Source organism: Brassica rapa, chromosome A07 (genome assembly GCF_000309985.2).
Source record: "Brassica rapa cultivar Chiifu-401-42 chromosome A07, CAAS_Brap_v3.01, whole genome shotgun sequence".
NCBI lineage: Eukaryota > Viridiplantae > Streptophyta > Magnoliopsida > Brassicales > Brassicaceae > Brassica > Brassica rapa.
In genome coordinates, this window is record NC_024801.2 from 9,967,899 (window position 1) to 9,991,699 (window position 23,801).

Sequence of the window (23,801 nt, forward strand, 5' to 3'; positions counted from 1 at the left end):
GATTGAGAATGTTAAAATGTTGAGAATCCTACAGTGAGAAGATGAGAAGAAACCAAAAGCTATTGACTGACAAAGAGACATTGGTTTGACCCATGCTAATGAATTTGAATCCGGACTGTGACACGTCCAAGGCATTGGTATAATAAACCAATAATGTTTGATTTGTTCTGATGGTAAAAGTAGTTCAAACGATGCAGATTCAAGCAGAACAAGTGCAGATCAAACGGATTAGGTATGCGAGATGTAGATCAAACAAATCATACAATTTATTATAATTATGAATGCCAAAAGTAGGTCAAAAATACAGATTATGTATTTAAATAATTAAAATTACATCAAAATATCAACGAAAAACTCTCTACCATCAGAAGTAAGATTTTTGAAACGGTAATTTCTCATCAAAATTGTTTGATCGTATAATTCAATAAATATTCGTTGTCGGTTAGGAGTCTATTTAAAATGGTCTCCGCTCTATAAATTTACAAAATTTTCAATCATTTTATTTATATTTAACTATTTGAAAACATACAAAAAGCTTATTAGCTAATTATTCATGCCAACGTTTCTGCATGAAGATTTATATATTTTTCATGGGAAAATATTGTGTTTTGTCGGCGATTAGACGTCATACCTACAAATTTAAAATGACACAAATAATATCTAAGGTAAAAACTACATCTATAAAATTAGTTTTATTATTTTAGTTGATTAATACAAAATCATATTAATTTTTAAATGATTATTAAAATATATTTTATTAATACTTAATGTATATTTTTTTTCTAAATAAGTATTCTCATATATATATATATATATATACATATATTAAATACAAACAAATAAAGACGAGGAATGGATCCATTTTAAGAGTTGACTAGTATTGTTTCCCATGCTATGCATGGACACATTTTATTTTTAATATAAAATATAATACAAAAAAATTAAATTGCTTTAAAGTATATGAGTATTGTAAATATATGGGTTTTGTTAATATAAAAATATATGTGTTTCTTATATGATTGTTTAAGTATAATTTCTTTTATCAAATATGATTAAACAGTAATTATAAAATAAATATATATATATATATATATATATATATATATATATATATTTTTTGTTAAAAATGTACACATTAAAAAATTGTGTAAATAATTTTCACAATAAAATCAACAAACATCATGCAATAAGAAAAAAAAAAAAAGAACATCAGTATACTAATTACTGTTCTTTTTTTACCGGCAAACATTTATCTTCTATAAAATCTTCCCAAAACGTAACAAAGAATAGTGAAGTGAGATCAAACAAAAATTAATAGTTTCATAGACGGAAAAAGGGCCTATTTCAAACGATGCAGATTCAAGCAGAACAAGTGCAGATCAAACGGATTAGGTATGCGAGATGTAGATCAAACAAATCATACAATTTATTATAATTATGAATGCCAAAAGTAGGTCAAAAATACAGATTATGTATTTAAATAATTAAAATTACATCAAAATATCAACGAAAAACTCTCTACCATCAGAAGTAAGATTTTTGAAACGGTAATTTCTCATCAAAATTGTTTGATCGTATAATTCAATAAATATTCGTTGTCCGTTAGGAGTCTATTTAAAATGGTCTCCGCTCTATAAATTTACAAAATTTTCAATCATTTTATTTATATTTAACTATTTGAAAACATACAAAAAGCTTATTAGCTAATTATTCATGCCAATGTTTCTGCATGAAGATTTATATATTTTTCATGGGAAAATATTGTGTTTTGTCGGCGATTAGACGTCATACCTACAAATTTAAAATGACACAAATAATATATAAGGTAAAAACTACATCTATAAAATTAGTTTTATTATTTTAGTTGATTAATACAAAATCATATTAATTTTTAAATGATTATTAAAATATATTTTATTAATACTTAATGTATATTTTTTTTCTAAATAAGTATTCTCATATATATATATATATACATATATTAAATACAAACAAATAAAGACGAGGAATGGATCCATTTTAAGAGTTGACTAGTATTGTTTCCCATGCTATGCATGGACACATTTTATTTTTAATATAAAATATAATACAAAAAAATTAAATTGCTTTAAAGTATATGAGTATTGTAAATATATGGGTTTTGTTAATATAAAAATATATGTGTTTCTTATATGATTGTTTAAGTATAATTTCTTTTATCAAATATGATTAAACAGTAATTATAAAATAAATATATATATATATATATATATATATATATATATATTTTTTTTTTTGTTAAAAATGTACACATTAAAAAATTGTGTAATTAATTTTCACAATAAAATCAACAAACATCATGCAATAAGAAAAAAAAAAAAACATCAGTATACTAATTACTGTTCTTTTTTACCGGCAAACATTTATCTTCTATAAAATCTTCCCAAAACGTAACAAAGAATAGTGAAGTGAGATCAAACAAAAATTAATAGTTTCATAGACGGAAAAAGGGCCTATTTCAACATGAACTTTACCCGTCGTGCCTATTCTTTTCCGAACTTTGTAGTAGTGCATTTTCCATACTGAACTAAGCAAAAATTTAAATATACAGCATGAACTTTAATGCATCGTGCCTTTTTTTTTGCAGCAGCAAACGACTATTCTATTACTCAAACTTGAGGTGGTCTAGGTAACCAGACCAGAATAGAACAACCAATAAAACATAGAGATCTATGAAAAGAACGTGCATTCTTAGCTAGCGAATTTGTATTCTCATTTTGCATCTTTGGTAAATAGCTGATCTTGAATCTCATCGTACCTTTTCATTCCCGGAATTTTAGTAGTGTATATTCTATACTGAACTAAAGAAAAATTAAAAAATACAGCATGAACTCTTAAAATCGTGCTTCTATATATATTGACCATCAAAGGTGTTAGTCATCCGTTAATTTATCAAAACAACATCATTTTGGATAACATCTGTAAACCAAAATAACTTTCTTGTATAAATTGTGTAAACATTAATATATATATTTAGTTTAATCCAATAAATGTTATCAAATTTTTATTCTTTTAGTTTTATCAAATAAATATATAATTACTTATGTTTTTAAATTCACCTTTACAAATTATTATTTTAAAGTTTAAATTATTTATTATTAATTCAAATATTTACTTTATGCTTGTCCACCAGTGTGAGAGTTTGAATCTCCCAAAAAATAAGTTTTAACTTTACAGAATTTATCCAAGATAACGTGTTTTGATAAATTAATGGATCACTAACACCATTGACGGTCAATATATAAGCACGATTTTGAGAGTTTATGTAGTATTTTTAATTTTTAATTTTATAGAATTCATCCAAAATAATGTCGTTTTGATAAATTAACGGATGACTAACACCTTTGACGATCAATATATATAGAAGCACGATTTTAAGAGTTCATGTAGTATTTTTTGAATTTTTATTTAGTTCGGTATGGAATATGCACTACTAAAAGTTGGGTAATGAAAAGGCACGATGCATTAATGTTCATGTAGTATATTTATTTTTTTGTTTAGTTCAGTATAGAATACGCACTACTACAAACTGCGGGAAGGAATATGCACGACGGGTAAAGTTCATGTTGAAATAGGCCCATTTTCCTTTCATAGACAAATTCTTATTGAATCTATCCACATCCATGCAATACAAAAATATATAAAATAATTTTTAATTAATTTAATTTAAAAAAATCATGTATTGGTTAAAAAAAGAGTCGTGGAACTGTCTTTTAACAAAACACCTACAAAAATAGAGTAAACTGCAGAACATGCACTTGAACTATCTTTTAACATAAAAAGACAAAAAGAAGTAATATAAATGCAATTTTTCTGTCATGTTGTTTAAAATATTTGATTAGCAATAAATTACATAGAAAAATCAAATGCAGATGACATGCTTATCCTGCCTCCCCATTCACACGCTTAGTTAATTAAAATCTCAAGGCGTAACGTGTTATGCACCAAAAGTATTTGACGAAATACTTGCAAGAACTTAAAAGAATTTATTCCCTAACCAACGATGATGTAAAAGTGATTAGTGGACTTAGTGAATTTCCTTGTTAATGCTTATTAGCTTTGTTATTCGCAAACGATAATTTAGCCAAACTAGGTGATAATAAAATGATAAGCACCACGACAGTGTTTTAATTTTGTTTAGTGGTTCATGTCCTAAGGTTATATTTAGTGCTTGGTCTTGCATCGTTAATTAGTTTAGGTCTGGGTATGTTTTCCGGACCAAAAATCTGAATTGGAACTGGCTCAAAACTACATGATTCGAAACCGTACCAAAAATTTACTTGTACCTAGTTGGATCCAAAATTCATCTATCCAAAGTAACCAAAATCGAAAAAAACTCGACCTGAATAAATGTTAACCCAAAAAAACCGAAGAAATAAGAACAGGTTTATATAAGATAAAAAAACACGAATATTCAAGACTGGAAAACCTAGGCGGAATGAAGATAATCTGCTTAGATGTTAGATCTCAGAAAACCAGTTTCATTGACACAAAAGCATTTCTGGTCAATAATACATTCATATGATACTATACTGATAAACTATAAGGGACTAAGGGTAAGTGCCTAAGTGGGTTAGCTGGGAGTATGATAAGGCTGACAATGCCATTGAGTTGCGCTTATGTGGGTTCTAAAGGATGTCCAGAAACATGAATGGTCGAATTATGTTTACACTTTGACGGACAATGAATTCATTGTTGGCAGTGTTTCAATTGTTGAAATGACCGCGAGTGATGAAATTGTTTGTGGATGGCCGAGTATACATCTAAAAAACCGTTTTATGTTTTCTACTTCAATCCCAAAAGGAACACTCTCCAACGTGTTGAAATCCAAGGTTGTAATGTCACTGGTAGAGTTTTCGTCTTTGTGGTCCATGTAGAGAATCTTAATGTTGTCCATGCAAAGCTACTCAACTTAAGCATGTCTGTGAAGAACAAGGCCATATAATTTATTAAGCAATGGATGTTGCTCAAGTCACGTCTTTTAAATTTCTGTTTTATGTTCGGTTTTTTTTGGCATAAAATTTCAGGCGTTTTCAAGAAAGCTCATCCTAGCAAGTGTTTGAGCTTATCCTAGTCGCCTATGATTAGGGTAAAGTTTTACTTGATTATTTTCCTACAAAAGAAACCCTCAATCTCCTGCTCTATGCATAGAACTTTCCGGAAGCAACTTCTATCGGTTGAGCTGATTCGAGTCTTGACGCTACACTATTATGTAAACATGAGCAGTAAAAATCTCATTGATGTGGCTAAACTTAACAACCAGCTCTGTTTGGTGAAGCTGCTTGCTTCAAAAGGACGTTTTCATTTAGAAGCTTTGATAACATTTTCCTGTGAGCAATCTAACAAGTACATATCAACCATTGTCCATTGATAACATAAGCTTTGTATAGTAGTAGGTGACGTATTTTTTTTTTTGTGGGTCAGTCAACTAGGACCTCCCCATTTATAGACTGTATGTACTTTTAAATAATTAATTCAATAACACGAAACTATAGCTAATGTTTTCTTAGAAAAGATAGAACGAATAACATAAAGTTCATATCAAAATTTGTAAAATTATTTAATCTAGTGACACAAGATTTGATAAGGTCATATTCACTACAAGAAAACTCAAGCTTAACGAGGAATATTAACGAGGAAAAAAAACCCTCGTAAGTTTACGTCAACTTTACGAGGATTTTACGTGAATAACGGTATCATCGTTATTTCCTCGTAAACTAACGACAAAAACCGTTCGTCGTAAAGTCGATGTAATGTGACGTGTCATTTACGAGGAAATAACGATGATATCATGTTTCACGTACGTTCCTCGTAAAGTGGACGTAAACTTCGCGTCTTATTTACGAGGAAACTATTTACTTGGATTTAGCGAGGAAATTTTAAATCCACCAACTTTGTAAGTGACACACGTTTTTTTTTTGCACCTAATTAATTTTGAATCCACCAACTTTGTAAGTGACACACGGAGATTATTGAAGTCGAATTTCCAGGGATACTGAAGCTGAAATGCGTCCTCTTCAAATGTGAATGGTTCGACCCCGTCGTCAACAGAGGTGTTCGGTCTAACAAATTCGGTGTAGTTGATGTCAACGGTGGACGACGGTACAACAAATTCGAGCCTTTCATCTTAGCTTCACAAGCAGACCAAGTTAGCTTCCTTCCATACTCTCGGATGAGAGATTCGGGTATAAATTGGTTAGCAGTGATCAAAGTAACACCTCGAGGACGAATCATCAGTGGCGAAGAACCACCATTGCAAGAAGAACAGATAAATGAAGTCGAGGAACCTGAACAAGAAATTGATGACATCCTTCTCATTGATCCGCATAATCACGAGTATGAAGATCTTACCGATGATGCCACAGACGAAGCTGTTGAAGACGAGTTTAATGAAAATGAAGACATTTCTAGTGATGACGAGAATGTCGATGAATCCGATTGATGTATTTCCGATTTTGTGTAGTTTGTTTTATGAATAAGGTAATGTGAGAGTTTGTTTTATGAATAAGGTAATGTGGGAGTTTGTTTTGTGAATAAGAAAATGTGGGAGTTTGTTTTATGAATAAGTAAAAGTGGGAATTGTGGTTTGGAATATATGAATTAGAAGATAAGGAATTGTGGTTTGGAATGAAAATAAAGATAGGGTTTGGAATATATGAAGTAGAAGATAAGGAATATGGGGTTTGGGGTTTCGGATTTTAGGGATTTAAACGGAATACTCGTTAATTCCTCGTATGTTGACGTCGAACTTACAACGAATTCCTCGTTTATTCCACGTAGGAGAGATTCGTCGTAAATACCACGTAGGACAAATTCGTCGTAAATACCACGTTGGAGAGATTCGTCGTAAATACCACGTAAAATAAATGATGAACGCGGCCCACTTTAATTCCACGTAGGACGGAATCGTCGTAAAAACCACGTAACCAAAATCGTCGTAAACACCTAGTACTGTAAAAACTAGAAAAAAAAAAAGAAAAAGAAGAAATATACTCGATTTTGTGTAGTTTGTTTTATGAATAAGGTAATGTGAGAGTTTGTTTTATGAATAAGGTAATGTGGGAGTTTGTTTTGTGAATAAGAAAATGTGGGAGTTTGTTTTATGAATAAGTAAAAGTGAGAATTGTGGTTTGGAATATATGAATTAGAAGATAGGGAATTGTGGTTTGGAATGAAAATAAAGATAGGGTTTGGAATATATGAAGTAGAAGATAAGGAATATGGGGTATGGGGTTTGGGGTTTCGGATTTTAGGGATTTAAACGGAATACTCGTTAATTCCTCGTATGTTGACGTCAAACTTACGACGAATTCCTCGTTTATTCCACGTAGGAGAGATTCGTCGTAAATACCACGTAGGACAAATTCGTCGTAAATACCACGTAGGACAAATTCCTCGTTTATTCCACGTAGGAGAGATTCGTCGTAAATACCACGTAGGACAAATTCGTCGTAAATACCACGTAACCAAAATCGTCGTAAACACCTCGTACTGTAAAAACTAGAAAAAAAAAGAAAAAGAAGAAATATACTGGATTTACATGTGGCAAGACTTCCAGCAATTATATTACTTAAGTCTCACCAACATAAATTCCAATATCATCTTCTCTTCCTTTTTTCTCAAATTTTTATAATTTGAATAGGATTGGATTTGAGAGTATGATGTGAGATAGGGTGTGATTTGGGAGTTTGGGTGTGGGTTGAGAAGAAGAGTTACGGGTATATTTATAGGGAAGCTTTCCTCGGTAATTCCACGTAAGCAAAATCGTCGTAACGTCCTCGTACCTAAAAAACACGGGCCTTTGTAATTCCTCGTAACTTCCTCGTATAATAAAACGCGGGCCTTTGTAATCTCTCGCTGTTTCGTCGTAAAAAAAAACACGGGCCTCTGTAATTCGTCGTAAAATTACGAGGAATTTGCGACGGTATGTAATCTTATATATACACCCCGAGCGCTCACTCTTTCTTTCCTCTCTACGTCCTCTCCACTTCCTCCCTGTTTCGTTGCAATAGTAAGCCTCTCTAATTCCTCTCTAATTTGGTTAGTTTAGGTAGATTAGGTGGTTAGTATAGGGAATTTAGATAAGTTTACGGATCTTATGTTATTTAGTGTTGATTAGGTGGATAATGTTGGAAAATATACTGCTGACGAAAATTTAAAAAATTAAATTTTTTTCTCAGGTTCGAAAAGGTAGACTTACTGCCCATTACAGAGAGATGTTCGGTGAGCCGGGTAATCGTTTAGACCCGTCGTCTTCATCAGCTCCCGGTTCTTCGGGACAAGAGACTGTCCCCGAGACTCAGTACACTCAGAGAGTCTTTGGGTCTCCTTCTTCTAGAGGACCATCGGTTCCTCCTCCCCCGATGACCATGCGACAATGAAATCCTATTCCAGGCGAGTCAACATCCGACACACATGCCGAGGCGGATGTAACGGCGAGGAGTGATGAATTCTATCGGGCGATTCACGACCCTTAGTTCTTTTTAATTTCGGTTCTTGTATTATGAATTCAAAACTTATTTATATATAAAATATTTTGGTTTTGATTTTTTTAGAATTTTAATTTTATTAATAATTTAAATAATTTAAATTATTTTTTTAATTATAATTTTTTTATTTCTGTAAAATAACGAAACGAAGTAAATTCGTAGCTAATTTTGCGACTTCTTTACGTGGAAGCTTAACGAGGTTTTTACGAGGAATTGTTTACAAGGAAATGACGTGGAAAGTTCACGTGGTCTTCACGAGGAAAGCTATCAAGGTATTTACGTTTACTTTACGAGTATTTACTTTCGAGTTATTTACGTGGTTTTACGAGGAACGTCTTTCGTGGTATTTACGAGGAAATTTAGCGACGTTCTTACGTGGAAGCTTTACGTGGTCTTTACGACGAAATATTCCTCTTTGCTTTTACGACGAAATTATTTCCTCGCTATGTTACGACGAATTAGCGAGGATATATGCGTTACGACAAACGTATAACGACGAAACGGGTTTCCTCGCTAATTCCTCGTAACACTGCTTTTACGACGAAGTCACAAGGAAAACTGCCCTCGTAAAACTTGTGTTTTCTTGTAGTGATTCTTCACACCGGTTTCAAATCAATTCGGTCTAACATTACCGCATTGTTTGATCTAAAAATGGTGTTTATGCTGGTAGTGTTTGTTGAATCAATACAATAAAAGAATCTAAGAATAAAATTAGATTCTTGAGGCTTAGGAGAAATAATCAAATGAAATCAAATGGAAAAAGAACATAAAATAGATTTATTGATTAAAGGTTCATCACCAAGATGATTACAAAGGTAAAGTGAACCTTAGAATACAAAATCTATATGAAAATATGTTCTTAAGTCTAAAAAGAGGTCCCGCTCCTTTCTCATATGGAGGTACCTCTCCATTTATAGAAGAAAGATGTCTAGGGTTTTATAAAGAAAGTGGGCCTAAATAAATGTCTAATGGGCCTTTGAGAGAGGATGTAAATCCACCCCCAACAGTAAGCCCCCCAAGTTCGTAGAGAGAGATGAAGTCGATCTCTATGAATTTTACGAATAGGGTTTATTAGGCAATTAATTAGACACATTCACGCCTATGACGATTTAGGCGAGTTTATTTCGAACTTGTGCCTAGTAAAAAGCAAGTTTGCTTTAAACTCGTGCTTAGCGAAAGACGAGTTTACTTGACTCATGCTAAGACAGAGGCGAGTTTACTGAGAACTCGTGCCTAGTGGAAGGAAAGCTTCTGTAAACTCATGCTTAGCCAAAGATGAGTTTTTGTAAACTCGTGTCTAACAACAAGCGAGTCGACCGCAAACTCGTGCCTAATAAAAAGCAAGTTCAATTTAAACTCGTGCTTAAAATACATGTTTACTGAACTATTGCCGACCCGAAGTCTCGTGTTGAGATCGTGTGCCCCAAGCAAGTTGTTGGCTTGTGTGTTCGTCAGGCTATGATGATGTTGAGAAAGCGTGCTGGTTTGTGTCGCTTGTACTGCTTCCAGTAAGCTCGTAGCTGAGGGTTGTCCTTCGAAGCATGAGGACATGATGGTGGTAGCCGCTTGTTGATTCTCTTTGGCTCAGCGATCTAATCAACTCTGGTTCACAGCAAAAAGCATGATCATGATTAATATAAGCCAAAAGAAATAACCAACTGTTGCATAATTAATATGCAAGCTATCGAACTTGTTTTTGTTTAGTGCTCTCACATGCATGTGATCATATAATAATTGTCCACCAACAGCAAAGCAATTACAAGAGTCATCTCATAAAAGTTATAATAAGAGTGAGCAGCTTAGAGTTGTTTAATGATTGAAACCACATTTATAATATATGCTGTGACACATGTGTACACGAAAGCATGTGATAATATAATTAAAGGACTTATCTTTGCGGTGGAGCTTTGACCGGCAAGTGGTTTTGTCGGTAGAAGATAAATTGGTAAACTGCCAAAGAAGAGTTGAAGCCTTGATGAGCTGTCTGTTGGAGATCTGACGAGAAGCTTTATGCAACTGGCGATCTCGTCTAGAGAGCATCACTTGATAGAGAAGCAGTTAGCTCTGAAGCTGAGTTGGTGAGACTTTTTCTTTGAAGTGGATGATCATGAGCTGATCGTAAAGAGAGGTTGAGATGGTCTGATCACTCATATGTTCCCCACGGCGAGTGCCTTCTTTCTTTCGTTTTGGAGCTTGAGCAGAGCTTGAAGCTTTGAGCTGCTGTAGAGATCATGACTCTTCTCATCTCGGGGCCGTCTCTGTTCGTCGAGCTCGTGGCGAGATGACACGGTGGCTTTACTAGATTGGTCTTGACGATCCTATCCAATATTCTTGAGGTGTCACGGCTGGGATCATGAATATGCTGAGATAGCTTTGTCTCAAGCTTCCAGACGTCTGTGGCGAGGTGGCTGGTTCACAGTGATCTCCCAAGGTCTTCTCTAGAGCTCTCCGCAACTGGCACGAACAGGAGAGGAGAAGAGTTCAGTAAGAACAAGCTCATCTCCTGATCTCGCAAGACTGCAACGATGGAGCCTAAAGCCTCGAAGAGATTGATGTATCTGAAGCCTAACGTTTGACTGCGCTTCTTGTTGTCTCTTTCCTCGTGATTCTCACGATCCCTTGATGACACTGGTGACGTGACGAGGTGAATGCCGAGAACAAAGCCGTTGACGGAGCTTTTGAAGACGTCATGGTGGTGAAGCGCAGGAAGCCGGGTGCGGAGATCAGATAATTACTATCTGCAATCCCAAAGAGATCTTGTTCCTGTTTAACTTTTTGCAGTGGTTTCGTAACAGAGGTCAAGCCAGAGCTTTGGAACGTCATCAATCTCGTGGCCACAGGGAGAGGACGGTGACAGAGATCACGACGTCGAAGCCACAAATTCTCTGGTACAGAACGTCGAGAAGGACGATCAGAATCGCTATGATACATTTGCGACCAAGGTCAAGTCTTCGCTCGATCCATTAGCTCCTTGCAAATTTTCCCATCTGCACATCACCAAGATCAACACAAGCAGACAAAACCATGGTCACAGTTGCTTCACCACTAAGCTTCTTCTTCTCGTCAAAGCTCGAGTTTTGAACTCGCAAGAACCATCTCGTCACAAGCTGGTAACCTCGTCACAAGCTTACCATCTCATCCTTTTGCTTGGAAAGGCTCCCTCGCGACCACTTCAGGGCTCACACTAGTGGAGGAGAAGGAGTTGCAGAATGGAAGTTCATCGCTGAAGCTTCTACCATGGAGTATCAGAGAGTACACGAGATGGTTCAGAGCTTGTACTGAGAATGAAAAAGCTCTGCAAGCTATGGATGGAATGGATGGGAATAGTCATCTCCTTGGCGAGTTTGTAGATGAGAGCGGAGATTCCAAGGGCGTGGACAGCCTCGGTGGCGACGAAGAAGTCGTCGTGGTCGTGGTCGTGAGCAATCTTTCCTAAGAAAGCAAGAGCAGCCATGGCGGAAGCAACACCGAGAAAGGCATTGACTTTTGGTGGTTGCGGGCGAGCCCATGTCGTGACAGCGTGGATTTGATTCTTCACCGCCTTCATCTCCTTCGATTTCACTGACCCCGTCGCGGGATGTTGGTGAAAGCTAGAGATGGAGATCTCCGATCACTTCCCCCGCCGATCGCCGTTTTACCAGGCCTCCGTCACCGTTGGGCTGAGAGTCGCTCAAGGTCTGTATCCAGGTGATTCGATGTTGTTTAGCTCCCCAGCGAGGAACGGATGGACGTTGAAGCTAGCACGAGCTAAGGAAGCAACCGGACCTCCATCGCAGCAATCAAATGCGAGAAAGTCTCCGGCTTTATCGGGAGCGGAGCAAGCTAAGGCTGATTTCTCGACGAGAGTGATGCTGATAACGCCTCTGCCGCTTAGTCTTCGCTGCTCGTTTTGATGATTTGGAGCCGATGGCCATTGTTCATGTACAGCTCCGTCGTCGGGATCTCGCCAGAGTGAATGACGAGGACGAGGTGATTACGTCATCTCTTGGGTTTCACTTGGGCTTTCAAAACAACATTTTTTTTTAGGCTCAAACAGCCTGGGTTGTTTTTGGTGAAGATCGAATGTGGAAACTGACCAGATATAGGGTTTTCTCCCAAGTTCGATTTGATTCGATGATGGTTTTCCTTAGCCCCTCCTTCTAGCGCCAACTGTTTGATCCAAAAATGGTGTTTATGCTGGTAGTGTTTGTTGAATCAATACAATAAAAGAATCTAAGAATAAAATTAGGTTCTTGAGGCTTAGGAGAAATAATCAAATGAAATCAAATGGGAAAAGAACATAAAATAGATTTATTGATTAAAGGTTCATCACCAAGATGATTACAAAGGTAAAGTGAACCTTAGAATACAAAATATATATGAAAGTATGTTCTTAAGTCTAAAAAGAGGTCCCGCTCCTTTCTCATATGGAGGTACCTCTCCATTTATAGAAGAAAGATGTCTAGGGTTTTATAAAGAAAGTGAGCCTAATTAAATGTCTAATGGGTCTTTGAGAGAGGATGTAAATCCACTCCCAACACGCATCACTTGTTACCATGTTCATGTGTCATGTCCTAATTGTGTTACACTTTACTTGGGACCAACCTAATACTTTATCGAAAGTTCTTCTAAGACCTCTCCATAGTTTTCTTGTTTTCTCTTCTGACTTTATTAACTTTACGAAATTATTTGATGATACCAGAAATAACCGCCTGTTTTAAATCCCTGGGCTAAACAATTGGATATTACAAACTGGCAAAAGCAAAAACATGTCCGTATATAGAAGTCTTAAGATAAATATATATTTCACAAGTTTACATTAGATCGATAACAAAGTTCTCTCCTCGGCTAGAAATGACCCTCGTAGATCCTGATCCAAAATCCCAAATACCCGAAATACAAATAAGTACCACTTATATTTATATATAGATAGTAGATTTATAGTACTTAGTATACATATATGTGTCTATATCATGTTAATAGTTTCACTCTGTAGTCAAAACAGAGTATTTTCATTTCCTACCCCTAATTAAATATATAATCCCGAAAATTTCCCAAGAAAAAAAAGAAGAGGAAATGCATTAGAGAGAAAAAAAGGACATCAAACTAGCAAGACCACATAGACTCTCCCAAACTGGCTTCATCCACCATGTCCATATGGCTAAATATGCCCTTGTTGTCCTGTGGACTCACTTGCTTCGAGGACGGTGAGCCACTGCTGCTCGGGCTATCCGGGCACAGTCCATTTCCCGGAAAATTAGTTGAATGGCGCACACGGAGGTGCACCACTTCAGCTTGAGCCAGAGCTAGTTGGCCTTGCAACACATCAATTTGTTGCTGCAGGGAGGAAATCGCACCTACGCAACCATAGACAGGATCCCGCACTCTTGCATTAGCCTCGTAGACCATGCTGCTCACTGCGTCTCCCCGCTGATGGATCGGTAACTCCTGTTGAGTTTTTAAACATCTTGTGAGAAATTAGACTAATCAGCTTCACAAGATTTTTTGTAAAGTACGTTGTTTAGGCGTATAGAATCTCACTGAATGTAGATTCCACATTAGCTAGCTAACAAATGTTGACCGTATTAATAACATTACCTAACAAAATGTATAGCTGTTTAATTCTATATCAGCTAACAAAAGTTAAAAGTGGTAGAATTCTACACCTGCTGACAACTGCAGATGTCATTAACAAGTAAACGTTTAACAAAAGAAATGCAATTCACAAATTCTCGTTTAAATCCTTAAATTAGATTATAATAAAATAATATATATGGATCGGACCATGGAGTAGTTGTAAATAAAAGTTCCGTGGAAATGATAGTAATGTCTTATCTAAAATAAAATTTAAACAGAGAAATAAAAACAAAATATCCTAATTAAACAAAGTAAGCTTAATCACGTTTAAATTATCATGAAAAGAAGAACAAATACCTGGAGCATCTTGTTGACGTTGCTAGCTCCGAATACTCTATGAACATTAGCAAATTTCTGAGGCTCATCCGCCGGAAAATACGGCGAAAAAACGCAATCTTGAGCGCACCGCCGCCGTAAAAGCTTGCAGGCCGCGCATGGCGACGCCGCTCCTTGCTTTCGGCTACTTTCTTTCATCCTTTTCCTGGCCACGTGTCCTTCGTATGGGAATGAAATGAAAAAGTGAAGTGTTTAGTTGAAGAGTGAAGAATGAATCTGTCGAGATTTATAGAATGGAAAAAATGAATTAAAATTTTAAATATAAAAGAATTAAGACAAAAGAAAAGAAAAGAAAAGGTCAGCACATCTGAAAGGTGGGGCCCGAAGATTTGGAAAACATATTAGATTTGTCTGGTGGTCATCAAGCAAACTTACATCACGTGACACGACCATTAAGCTTTTTGGCGCCATGTTTTCTTTTTTTTCTTCTTTTGCAATGTTTTTACTCCACTAAAGTTTAAGAAAAACAGAAGAAAAACTCACATGCATTTTTGATCCAAAAAAAAAAAAACTCACATACATTAACCAAAAAAACATTTCCTATCACTCTCGTCAAAACTCAGTAGCCATAAAATTTTAGATCTCAATCGACTGACACGTGACGGCTTCGATAGTGCCACCGCTGGTCCCCTTTCTCTTATGTATTCCTTCTATTGTAAGTTTTGTTCGTAGTTTCGTGTTTCTTCATCTCGATTCTCGACGCCTTTATTGTAGAAGGTCTGATTTGGTCTTGGGAAAAGATCTGTCTTCCTGGTGGATTCTTGTTGCTCGAGCTGGGTCGGAGGTTCCGCATGTTGCAGTATTGCTAGGTTCTGTGTGGTGGTTGCGGGATTGATGTTAGGGTTCCGGCGCTGGAATTTGGGGATCTCGTTTTGTTTTGGAACATCTCATGTTTGTTTCTTCTCTTAAGGTGTTGAGTTTGGTGTAGCTAGTTTGTTAGGATGGTTGTGTTGAGGCCTCTCGTATGGGGATCTTTATTTTAGGATCCAGTTTTGTTGTCCGTTTTGGCTAGCTTAGATTGCTTCTCTGGGTTCGAATCTGTTTTCTAGTGGGCGGTGGAGGTTATAGCCGGTTCTGATGTGAGAGTTTATTTCTTCCATCGAACCTGGTCAAGCGGCTTTCAAGCGTATCATTGGTCATTCATCGAGATTGTATCTCATTCTTTGTTTCTTGGAGATGAAAGAGTGTTAGAGGTTTGTATTGTGCTAGAGTGTGGTTGGTTTGGCGACTTGCTTGGATGGAGTTCTTGCTCGGGACATCGGTTGGAGTTTATCTGCTGTGGTCTTAGGGCGGTATGTTCTTCTTTGAGATGTTTGGGTTCAGCTGCGTGTGGTCTTTGGTTAGTCTCATCGTTCAACATGGGTTTGTGTTTAAGATTTCAGTAGATGAAGCGTCGTAGCAGGGAAGTTGTGCGGTTATTTTGTTTGCAACCAACGTTTTTTTTTATTTCTTGGTAAGAAGCTGTGGAGCTTATGCTCAATCGCAACGGTCTTGGAGTAGTCGATCGTCAAAAATGTATGTGTCTCATTGTTGGCTGCTCGAGTTAAAGGATTTTTCTATGGTGTATTCTCTTGTTGAAGAAGTGGTAAGTGTGTTGGTTACTAGTTTGGTTCCTAAGGGAACGGTTCTAAGAGATATCAGCTCAACTCTAATAAGATAGGCTTGTTTCGCTTTCTCTCTCAATCTTGTTTCCGGCTTCGATCTGCTTCATTGTTCTTGAAGTTTATGCTTAATCTATGGTATGTTTTAGCCTCTTATTCTCTCATTTGCTCTCTTAAGTTTGTGAAGTCGGTTTTAGTTCCATCATTTGTCTCCGAGTGTATCATGTTTCACGCCGGCTTGTGGCTCCGGAATGGCATTATACCTTTGTCGGCTTTGTGTAAGAACTATTGCTAATCCACTTTTAATATATTAGATGACAATTTTTTTTTAAGAAAAACATCAGTCACTCTTGTGACTAAGCTCTAGGGATATTTGTTTTTTATATACACAAAAACCCCAAATTCACTAACTAACTAAAATTCTCCATTTGTTCCTATTTACTTTTCCTATCTCTCTCTACTATTTCTTTAAAATTCTAACTTATCCTTTTTATTTATTTGGGAAATAAGTTATTAACTCTTAACTTCACATAAAATTTAATTTTTGGGTCAAAATACTAATTTATTTCTTTTTATCTTTTACTCCCCATAAAACTCTAATTGGTCTGAAAGTTTTTTAAGTTTTAAAATTTTCTAAATTTTCGTTTTTATTGTTTTTCTTCTATTCATTTAAAGAGTATATTAAGAAAAACGTACGTGAGAGAAAGAGTTTTTGTTTTGTTTGTCGGATTCTCCTCAAGTTCGGCACTGTCTCGACAACCAATGACGACTCTTACAGTACCGTTTTTTCAGCTTACCGTCTCTAGCATAGTGGTTTTCAAAGCACCGTCATGGTCGACATATCACTAGTGATTCAAATTTGATTTTTAATGAATTTTGTTTAGCGCATATTTTGATTTCATCATGAATTCTTTTTTTTTCCTTATTTCTTTGATTTTCTTTTCGATTCAATTTTAATGATAACCCTATTGGATTGTTATGATTGATATCATTTAATGAGTTGTTCTACCTTTGGTTTTATCCTTATTTTTAAGATGAATTTTATTGATTTTCTGATTCATAGCTATCTTTGTTTTAATTGATATTGGTGAGATTAATTGATTTTATTGGTGAGATTTATTGATTCTATCTGAAGTGAAGTCACAGTTTATGGCTCTACTAAATTTGATCTTTCGTTATGTTTGGTTGTTCTTATCACACTCACTCATCTCTTCTTTCAAGACCAAGAGGACAAGGTTATGGACACATGTCTACACTGTAAGATAAGCCATTGTGTACCACCTTTAGTCCCAGGGAACCCATATACTTTTTTTTGGATAATTCCACGAAACTCAACCACATTCATCACTTCTACTTACCTACATGCAAGGGAATAAAAAGGAAGGAGTGTGGAAATTGAATGCTCAGTGAGATAGCTTCTATACAAGCTTCTCCGCATGAGAAATTATACAACCTAATGTATAACGAAGACTGACTAGCCGCAATAATTATGATTCACTTACAATCAGATTTACGACAAGTTATCACCAAACACACATAATCACAATTACAACTCATTACACTTTTTTTTTCCCACTGATATCTTTTATACGCCAACTGCATGTACACGCAATGTGCCACTATTTTCCTCCCAAGGCCAACACACTTACACACATTGCTTCTACTTCCCCAACCGTCATTTCTCTCTTTCACATTCCTTTTCTCCACCAATCCACACTTTTCACCAATCACAAACAGCACATGGACTCATCCTAACATCATTCATCTAATCCATTACATGTATCTAATAACTTACTCGTTCAATTATTCCTAACAACCTAGCTTACACACAATTCATAAAAAAACAAGCACAACAATCATCAAGAATCATCAATCAATATAACAATCAATCTATCGCAAAAACACAATCAGTCCATCAAATCCTTTAAATATATAGGAGTTCTTATGCAATATATAATATGCATCTAACAACCTATAAACCATGATGATTTATCAACATAACAACAAACAAGACTTACTAAAACCTAAATCAACATCAGATAATATAAAAGATTAAGTGAAGAAACTGGTTTTAAAACCACCTCACCTGGGTTATATATCTGACACTAATTTGGAAATGAGAACGAAGAACAACAATCAAACGAAAATGAACAACTACAAGGACCAAGGGCACAACTTGGTGGTGGACTGGGATGCCTGGTGGCTGCTTCGCAGTGGCACACATCGAGGAGAGAGAGAGATGATGCAAAGGAAGAGAGAGATATCAACGATACATAGAAAGGCTGAGAGAGAGGAATAGAGAGAAGATAAAAAGAACCTTGACTACTATATTTAAGAAAAGGAGGGGAACCCTAGGTTTAATTCTAATGGGCTATGAGGTTTTGAGATGTTACAATTCTTATTTTGTTAATCAGAATTTTGTCCAAATTATAATCGTCAGACTTCAAATCATAATATCCAAAACCAGAACAAACATAGAAGACACAAATAATCTATGAGAAAGAACTCAAAAAGCCGAAAATGAAAAATAAGAAAAACATATGTCCCGCTCTTATGAAATGAGCCCAAAATCTGAACTAGATACAATGAAGTAGAGAAGCGCATTCCGACTCGGATCTATGATCGGTAGCGCAGGAAACTCTAGCTGACAAACTCTGGCTCATATTTCCACTTTGAATCTTTAGGCGAGTCCTTCTCGGGGACAGAAATAGAGATATCAATGGCCCTATCAATGATCAACTTCTCTGCCACTATCGCTTGACCTTCCATCTCCTCACCAAAGCAAACTCTAAGTCTCGTGATATATAATAAATTTATTCCTCAAATCAATGTAGTATTTGAGAATTCAATCCAATCCTAGTGATCCTAAACAATGAGAATGCACATTTGCTTAATCTAAGCAATCAATTTGTAATGAAATGTAACAAGAAATAGTCCAATATTTAAGCTAAAGAACTAAACAAGTTATCAATCAATATGGCAATATGAACCTAAGAGAATTGACTTTGGATGATCAAAATCCTATCTAGAGTGATCATACAATCAATCATTAATATTCTATAAGTCTAGACACAAGCAGTAAACTAATTCACTTCCATGGTACTAATCCCTACACTAAACAAGCACTAAAATCGACTTCCATTGATCTAATACGAGCAAGTATACATGATTAACAATTATATTAACTTTCTAAGCTTCTTTAACATCAATTTTCATTGGTTAAACAACAAAAAGCAATATAAAGTTGGTTCACGCATTTCATTAAACACATTCAATGCATGAAATGCCTAGAATATAAATTTAAGGAGATCAAGCCTAACCTGGTATTAAGATCACAAGATACACATATGACAAGAAGGATATAACACTACATACCCTAGATCATCACTTAATCATCCTAATCTACAAAGCTCATGGACTCAAAGCGAGTCTACTCACTAATCACCATGAGAAACCTTAAACTCATACAAGACTCAATATTAATCATAATTAGATAGCAAGAATAATAAATAAGCACAAGAAACAAAAATGAAAATAGACTAAAGGTTGAATCTTTCACCAAAATGTCAAGTGCTTAAAAAGAAAACAAGATACTCTAGGAGTTTTCACCTAAAACACTTAAATAGATTCCTATGCGAGCGAAGGGCTCGACCCAACAAACAAAGGTAGACCCTAAATAAAATAAGTAACAATTTGTTCAAAACATAAGAGTTACCTTTTCGGAGGCTCGCAACAGCCTTATAAAACTGATGGGGAACACCGTTGCATGCTTCTAGTTGTTAGAAGTCAAGATTTCATACAACTGTTGAAGGCTGATTACTGATGTAATATTCATTTCTTTGCAACGGTTACATAAAACTGCTGCCTCTTTCTAATTTCAAATAGAGAATAGACATTTTGTTCCATCGGCTTTCGCAGACCGCTGCTATAGCCTATGTACCGCTGCTATAGCCGATGGACCGCTACGAGTGTTTGGCACAACTGGGCTTTTTTATCTCTGAGATCTGCAACGGCTTTATGAGACCGCTGACTCTAGCCGCTACACGCCTACAACGGACTCTGAATTCACCTTCTTTGGGTGGCTATGATTCCTCTTTTCTAGCGTCACCTCTACCTTTGGTGATGGCGGAAACAACTAACAAATCGCTCCACACGCCTCCGGGAATGGGATAACAACAATTTGTGGGTCACTACTTACTCAAATGGGTAAGTGAATGGTATCATATTGCCATCTCTATCATAAATGGGCTTACTAGTATACACATGAGTTGTTTTATGTCCACAGCGCATACAATCATCTTTAAGGTTAACTCTAACTGGCAAAGACCTCCTGCACGTAAAAATATATTATCATAACTATAAATAAAAGCATACGTATCATATATGGTTGGTGGCTTTCAAAATATTTTACAAAAATTTTAAATGCCAAGAAATTTCACAAAGTTTTCCCAAACTGAAATAAGAATTTCGAAAAGGAAGAAATTGATCTCTCATTTTAGTACTAAGGGATATTAACACATGCTATGATAACAAATTTTAACACTCACTTCCCCTCTTAAGCCTGAAAGTGCAGGTTAGGGACACATGTTTACACCATAAGACATGCCAGCAAGTCCTGCCATTGGTCCCATGATATGTAGACGTGTTTCCTTCTGTTTAAGTCCACAACCCAACCATATATGTCACTTATACTTACAATTATGCACACAATGGAATCGAAAGGGAGGGGTGAGCAAATGAAATTATCAGTGAGATAACTTCTAGACCAGCTTCTGTGCATGAGTAACTATACAACTCAATGCAAAAATGAAGACTGACTAGCCAAAATCAACAAGATTCGATTACTGTATTATAAGTGCGACAAGTTGTCACCAAACACACATAATTACAATTGTAACTTCCCACTGCTGTCCTTCCTAAACCAATCGCCCATACATCCAGTGAGCCACTGTTGTTTCCCCAAGGCCAACGCCTATAAAAAGTGCTTTTACTTTCCCAACCGGCATTCCTCTCTTTCACACCCCAGTCACAAACATCAAATAGTCTCATCCTAACATCATTCATATAGTCCACTACATGCATATAATAATCTACTCATTTAGTTTTCTTTTTCAACAACCTAGCTCACACGCAATTCACACATAACAATCACAACAATCATCAAGCAACATCAATCAATTTAACAATTAATTCCTCGAGACAATCAATTCATTAAGTCCTTTAAAAATATGGGCGTTCTTATGCAAGATGTGGTATGCTTCTAACAACTTAGCAACCATGATGATCTATCAACCTAACAACAAACAAGACTACATGATATATTATGGGTTTTATAGGTTTTAACCATCTTTAGAGTCTATTTGGAGTTTGTAGAATCTTCAAAATTCGAGGTGCGTTTTGGGCAACTTTGAAGATTTTTGAGCAATTTGAGATGTAAGACTGTGCAGATACGTCAGACATTTTGCAATGGATAGAGAACTTCTCACTGATGGATGAAGCTCTTATCTTGACACAATATACATAATTGAGTTATCTTGCTAATGCCGCCATTTTGAGATCTATCTATGGCTTAGATCAAAAGTTATGTTTGTTTTACTGAAGAGTGGTTCGTCTGATACGAGAGAGGAAGTTGTCAAGCTTATAACATATTGTCGACCGACACCAACTGAGTGTCGAACAACACTACTCCTGATATGCTCCCGACCAATTTTTATCAGCTTCTAATAAAGACATTTTGGCCCAGAAGTTTTCCTTATTTACAAAGTGTTAAAATGTGTTTAACCTATATTATATGTTTCTAAGCAATTGTTGACAACTAGGCTTTATTTTAGATTTGGAGAGCTAGATTAGAACTCCTTCAGAGTTTATATGGAACTCATGCTTTTTATTATCTATGCTATATATTCATACTTCATGTCTGAGTAATCACCATGTTAGATTTAGAGATTTGATGAACTTAATGTCAAACTGATAATCATTGATTGTTAGAGTTATTTACCGTATTTCATACCAAGATGGCTTACAATACTAGGATCTAGAGTAATTAAATAGAACCTAGGATATAGAACAATTGAAAGACACAAGAGTGTAATCGGTTAACGGAACCCGACTCTTGCTGGACTCATGATATAGGAAGTTCACAAAACATGAAAATTATATTTTTTCGTTTCAAATTATATGATGTTTTAGAAGATTTATGTTGTTTCAAAATATATAATATGTTTTGAGGTTTTAAAGTTAACTTTAACTAACTATTAAACCAATTAGATTAACAATCTTTTTTTATAACTGGTTGAATGATTTTATCATTAAATGTATTTTTAGAGAAACATAAACTTCTTAAACTTTGTGCATTAAGACCAAAACATCATATATTATGAAACAGATAATGTATAAGATTAGCAATGCAGAAAACTAGTTCTGGTGGAAAGCTCAGGATGAAACTTTTCATCAATGTCAACTAGTTGTTGCCTTGTTGGTGATATATATATATATATATATATATATATATATATATATATATATATATATATATTCATTGTATTTAAAAATGTTTGGAAAGATTCAAAAAAGACTTTTATATATTTCCTTAGGGCTGTTCAATATGGTAAAACCGAACTGTACCGAACCGAACCAAACCGAAATAGACAATATGGTTTGGTTTTGGTATATACCATATAAACCGAATGGATATAATTTTATAAAAACCGTAGGATTTGGATATGGTTTGGTATATAACTGATTAAACCGAATAAACTGAACAAAACCGATTAAAAGTAGAAACATGTAAATATGTATCTATTTTAAAACAATACATGAAAATCTATTTGTTACATAAGTTAAATTTGTGTTAATAACTATTACCATAATTTTATAGTAATAAAAAACTTTAATTTGTAAAACACTTGAACTATAACTAAATAACAATACATCGCAATTCATACATCTTATTTTCTAAGTCTTTTTGATATTTTTGATTTATTTTAGTATGCACTTAATTAATTAATATGAAGATTATAAATTTGATGGATAATAATTAATGGGAAATTTTCAATTGAAAAAACATGACTTTAATGAACACTAAATATGGAAGAGTGAAAAAACTTTTCTTTTATGTTTCTGTTTTGTTTCATATTTTTATTTTCAAAATTTCAAGCTTTAATTTTAGTTATAGAATTGATTATTTTATTTGATGGTAGAAGTATTTTTATTTTTTTGTTCATCTATTTGAACATGTAATATATTTTTAATAAATGACTGTGTTGACAATATGACTCTAAAATTCATATAATATGATCTCAAACAAAATAATTATGTTTTTTGGTATAAAACCGAATAAACCGAATACCGACGGTATATAAACCGAACCGAACCGAAGTAAATATGGATTTAGAATGGTAGTTATATTTTACTAACCGAAATACCGAAAACCGAAAAAAACCAAATCGAAACCGAACCGATATCCGGATTGAACACCCTAATTTCCTTCAAAAAAAATTCTTAGAAAAACATATGTACGCAAATCTATGAACTCAGTAACTATCAATAAAAATCCATACAAAATATTTTTTTTTTTTTTGAACATCCATACAAAATATTTGTTAAGTTTACTTAATTTTTAGAAATCCATCAACTTTTAAAATTGTTAAATTTCACACAATTTTTTGTTCCAATAAACCTTCTAAAGGAGTCTCTTTGGGGTGTTATGTAAGAATGTGTA

The 23,801-nt window shown here is 34.9% G+C and overlaps 1 protein-coding gene and 1 long non-coding RNA gene across 2 annotated transcripts; both read right to left on the bottom strand.

The window, feature by feature from the left end:
* Positions 1 to 9,283: 9,283 nt before the first annotated feature.
* On the bottom strand, positions 9,284 to 11,747 carry LOC117126700. The gene is made up of 2 exons (XR_004449448.1): positions 9,909 to 11,747; positions 9,284 to 9,574 (listed from the first exon to the last, which is right to left on the bottom strand). It is a non-coding gene; the product is annotated as an uncharacterized LOC117126700 (long non-coding RNA).
* A 1,520-nt stretch (positions 11,748 to 13,267) lies between these two features.
* LOC103828784 (LOB domain-containing protein 4) lies at positions 13,268 to 16,663 on the bottom strand. Its single transcript, XM_009104418.3, has 2 exons — positions 14,442 to 16,663; positions 13,268 to 13,955 (listed from the first exon to the last, which is right to left on the bottom strand). The coding sequence occupies exons 1-2, from the start codon at positions 14,616 to 14,618 to the stop codon at positions 13,614 to 13,616; spliced, it is 519 nt and encodes a 172-aa protein (XP_009102666.1). The 5' UTR covers positions 14,619 to 16,663; the 3' UTR covers positions 13,268 to 13,613.
* Between the last annotated feature and the right edge of the window lie 7,138 nt (positions 16,664 to 23,801).

Bases quoted from the DNA above. Each gene is read 5' to 3' on its own strand.
- LOC103828784 (XM_009104418.3), bottom strand. From the start codon at position 14,618: ATGAAAGAAAGTAGCCGAAAGCAAGGAGCGGCGTCGCCATGCGCGGCC. The intron at 13,956-14,441 runs GTATTTGTTCTT...AAAACTCAACAG, and splicing joins ACGTCAACAAGATGCTCCAG to GAGTTACCGATCCATCAGCG.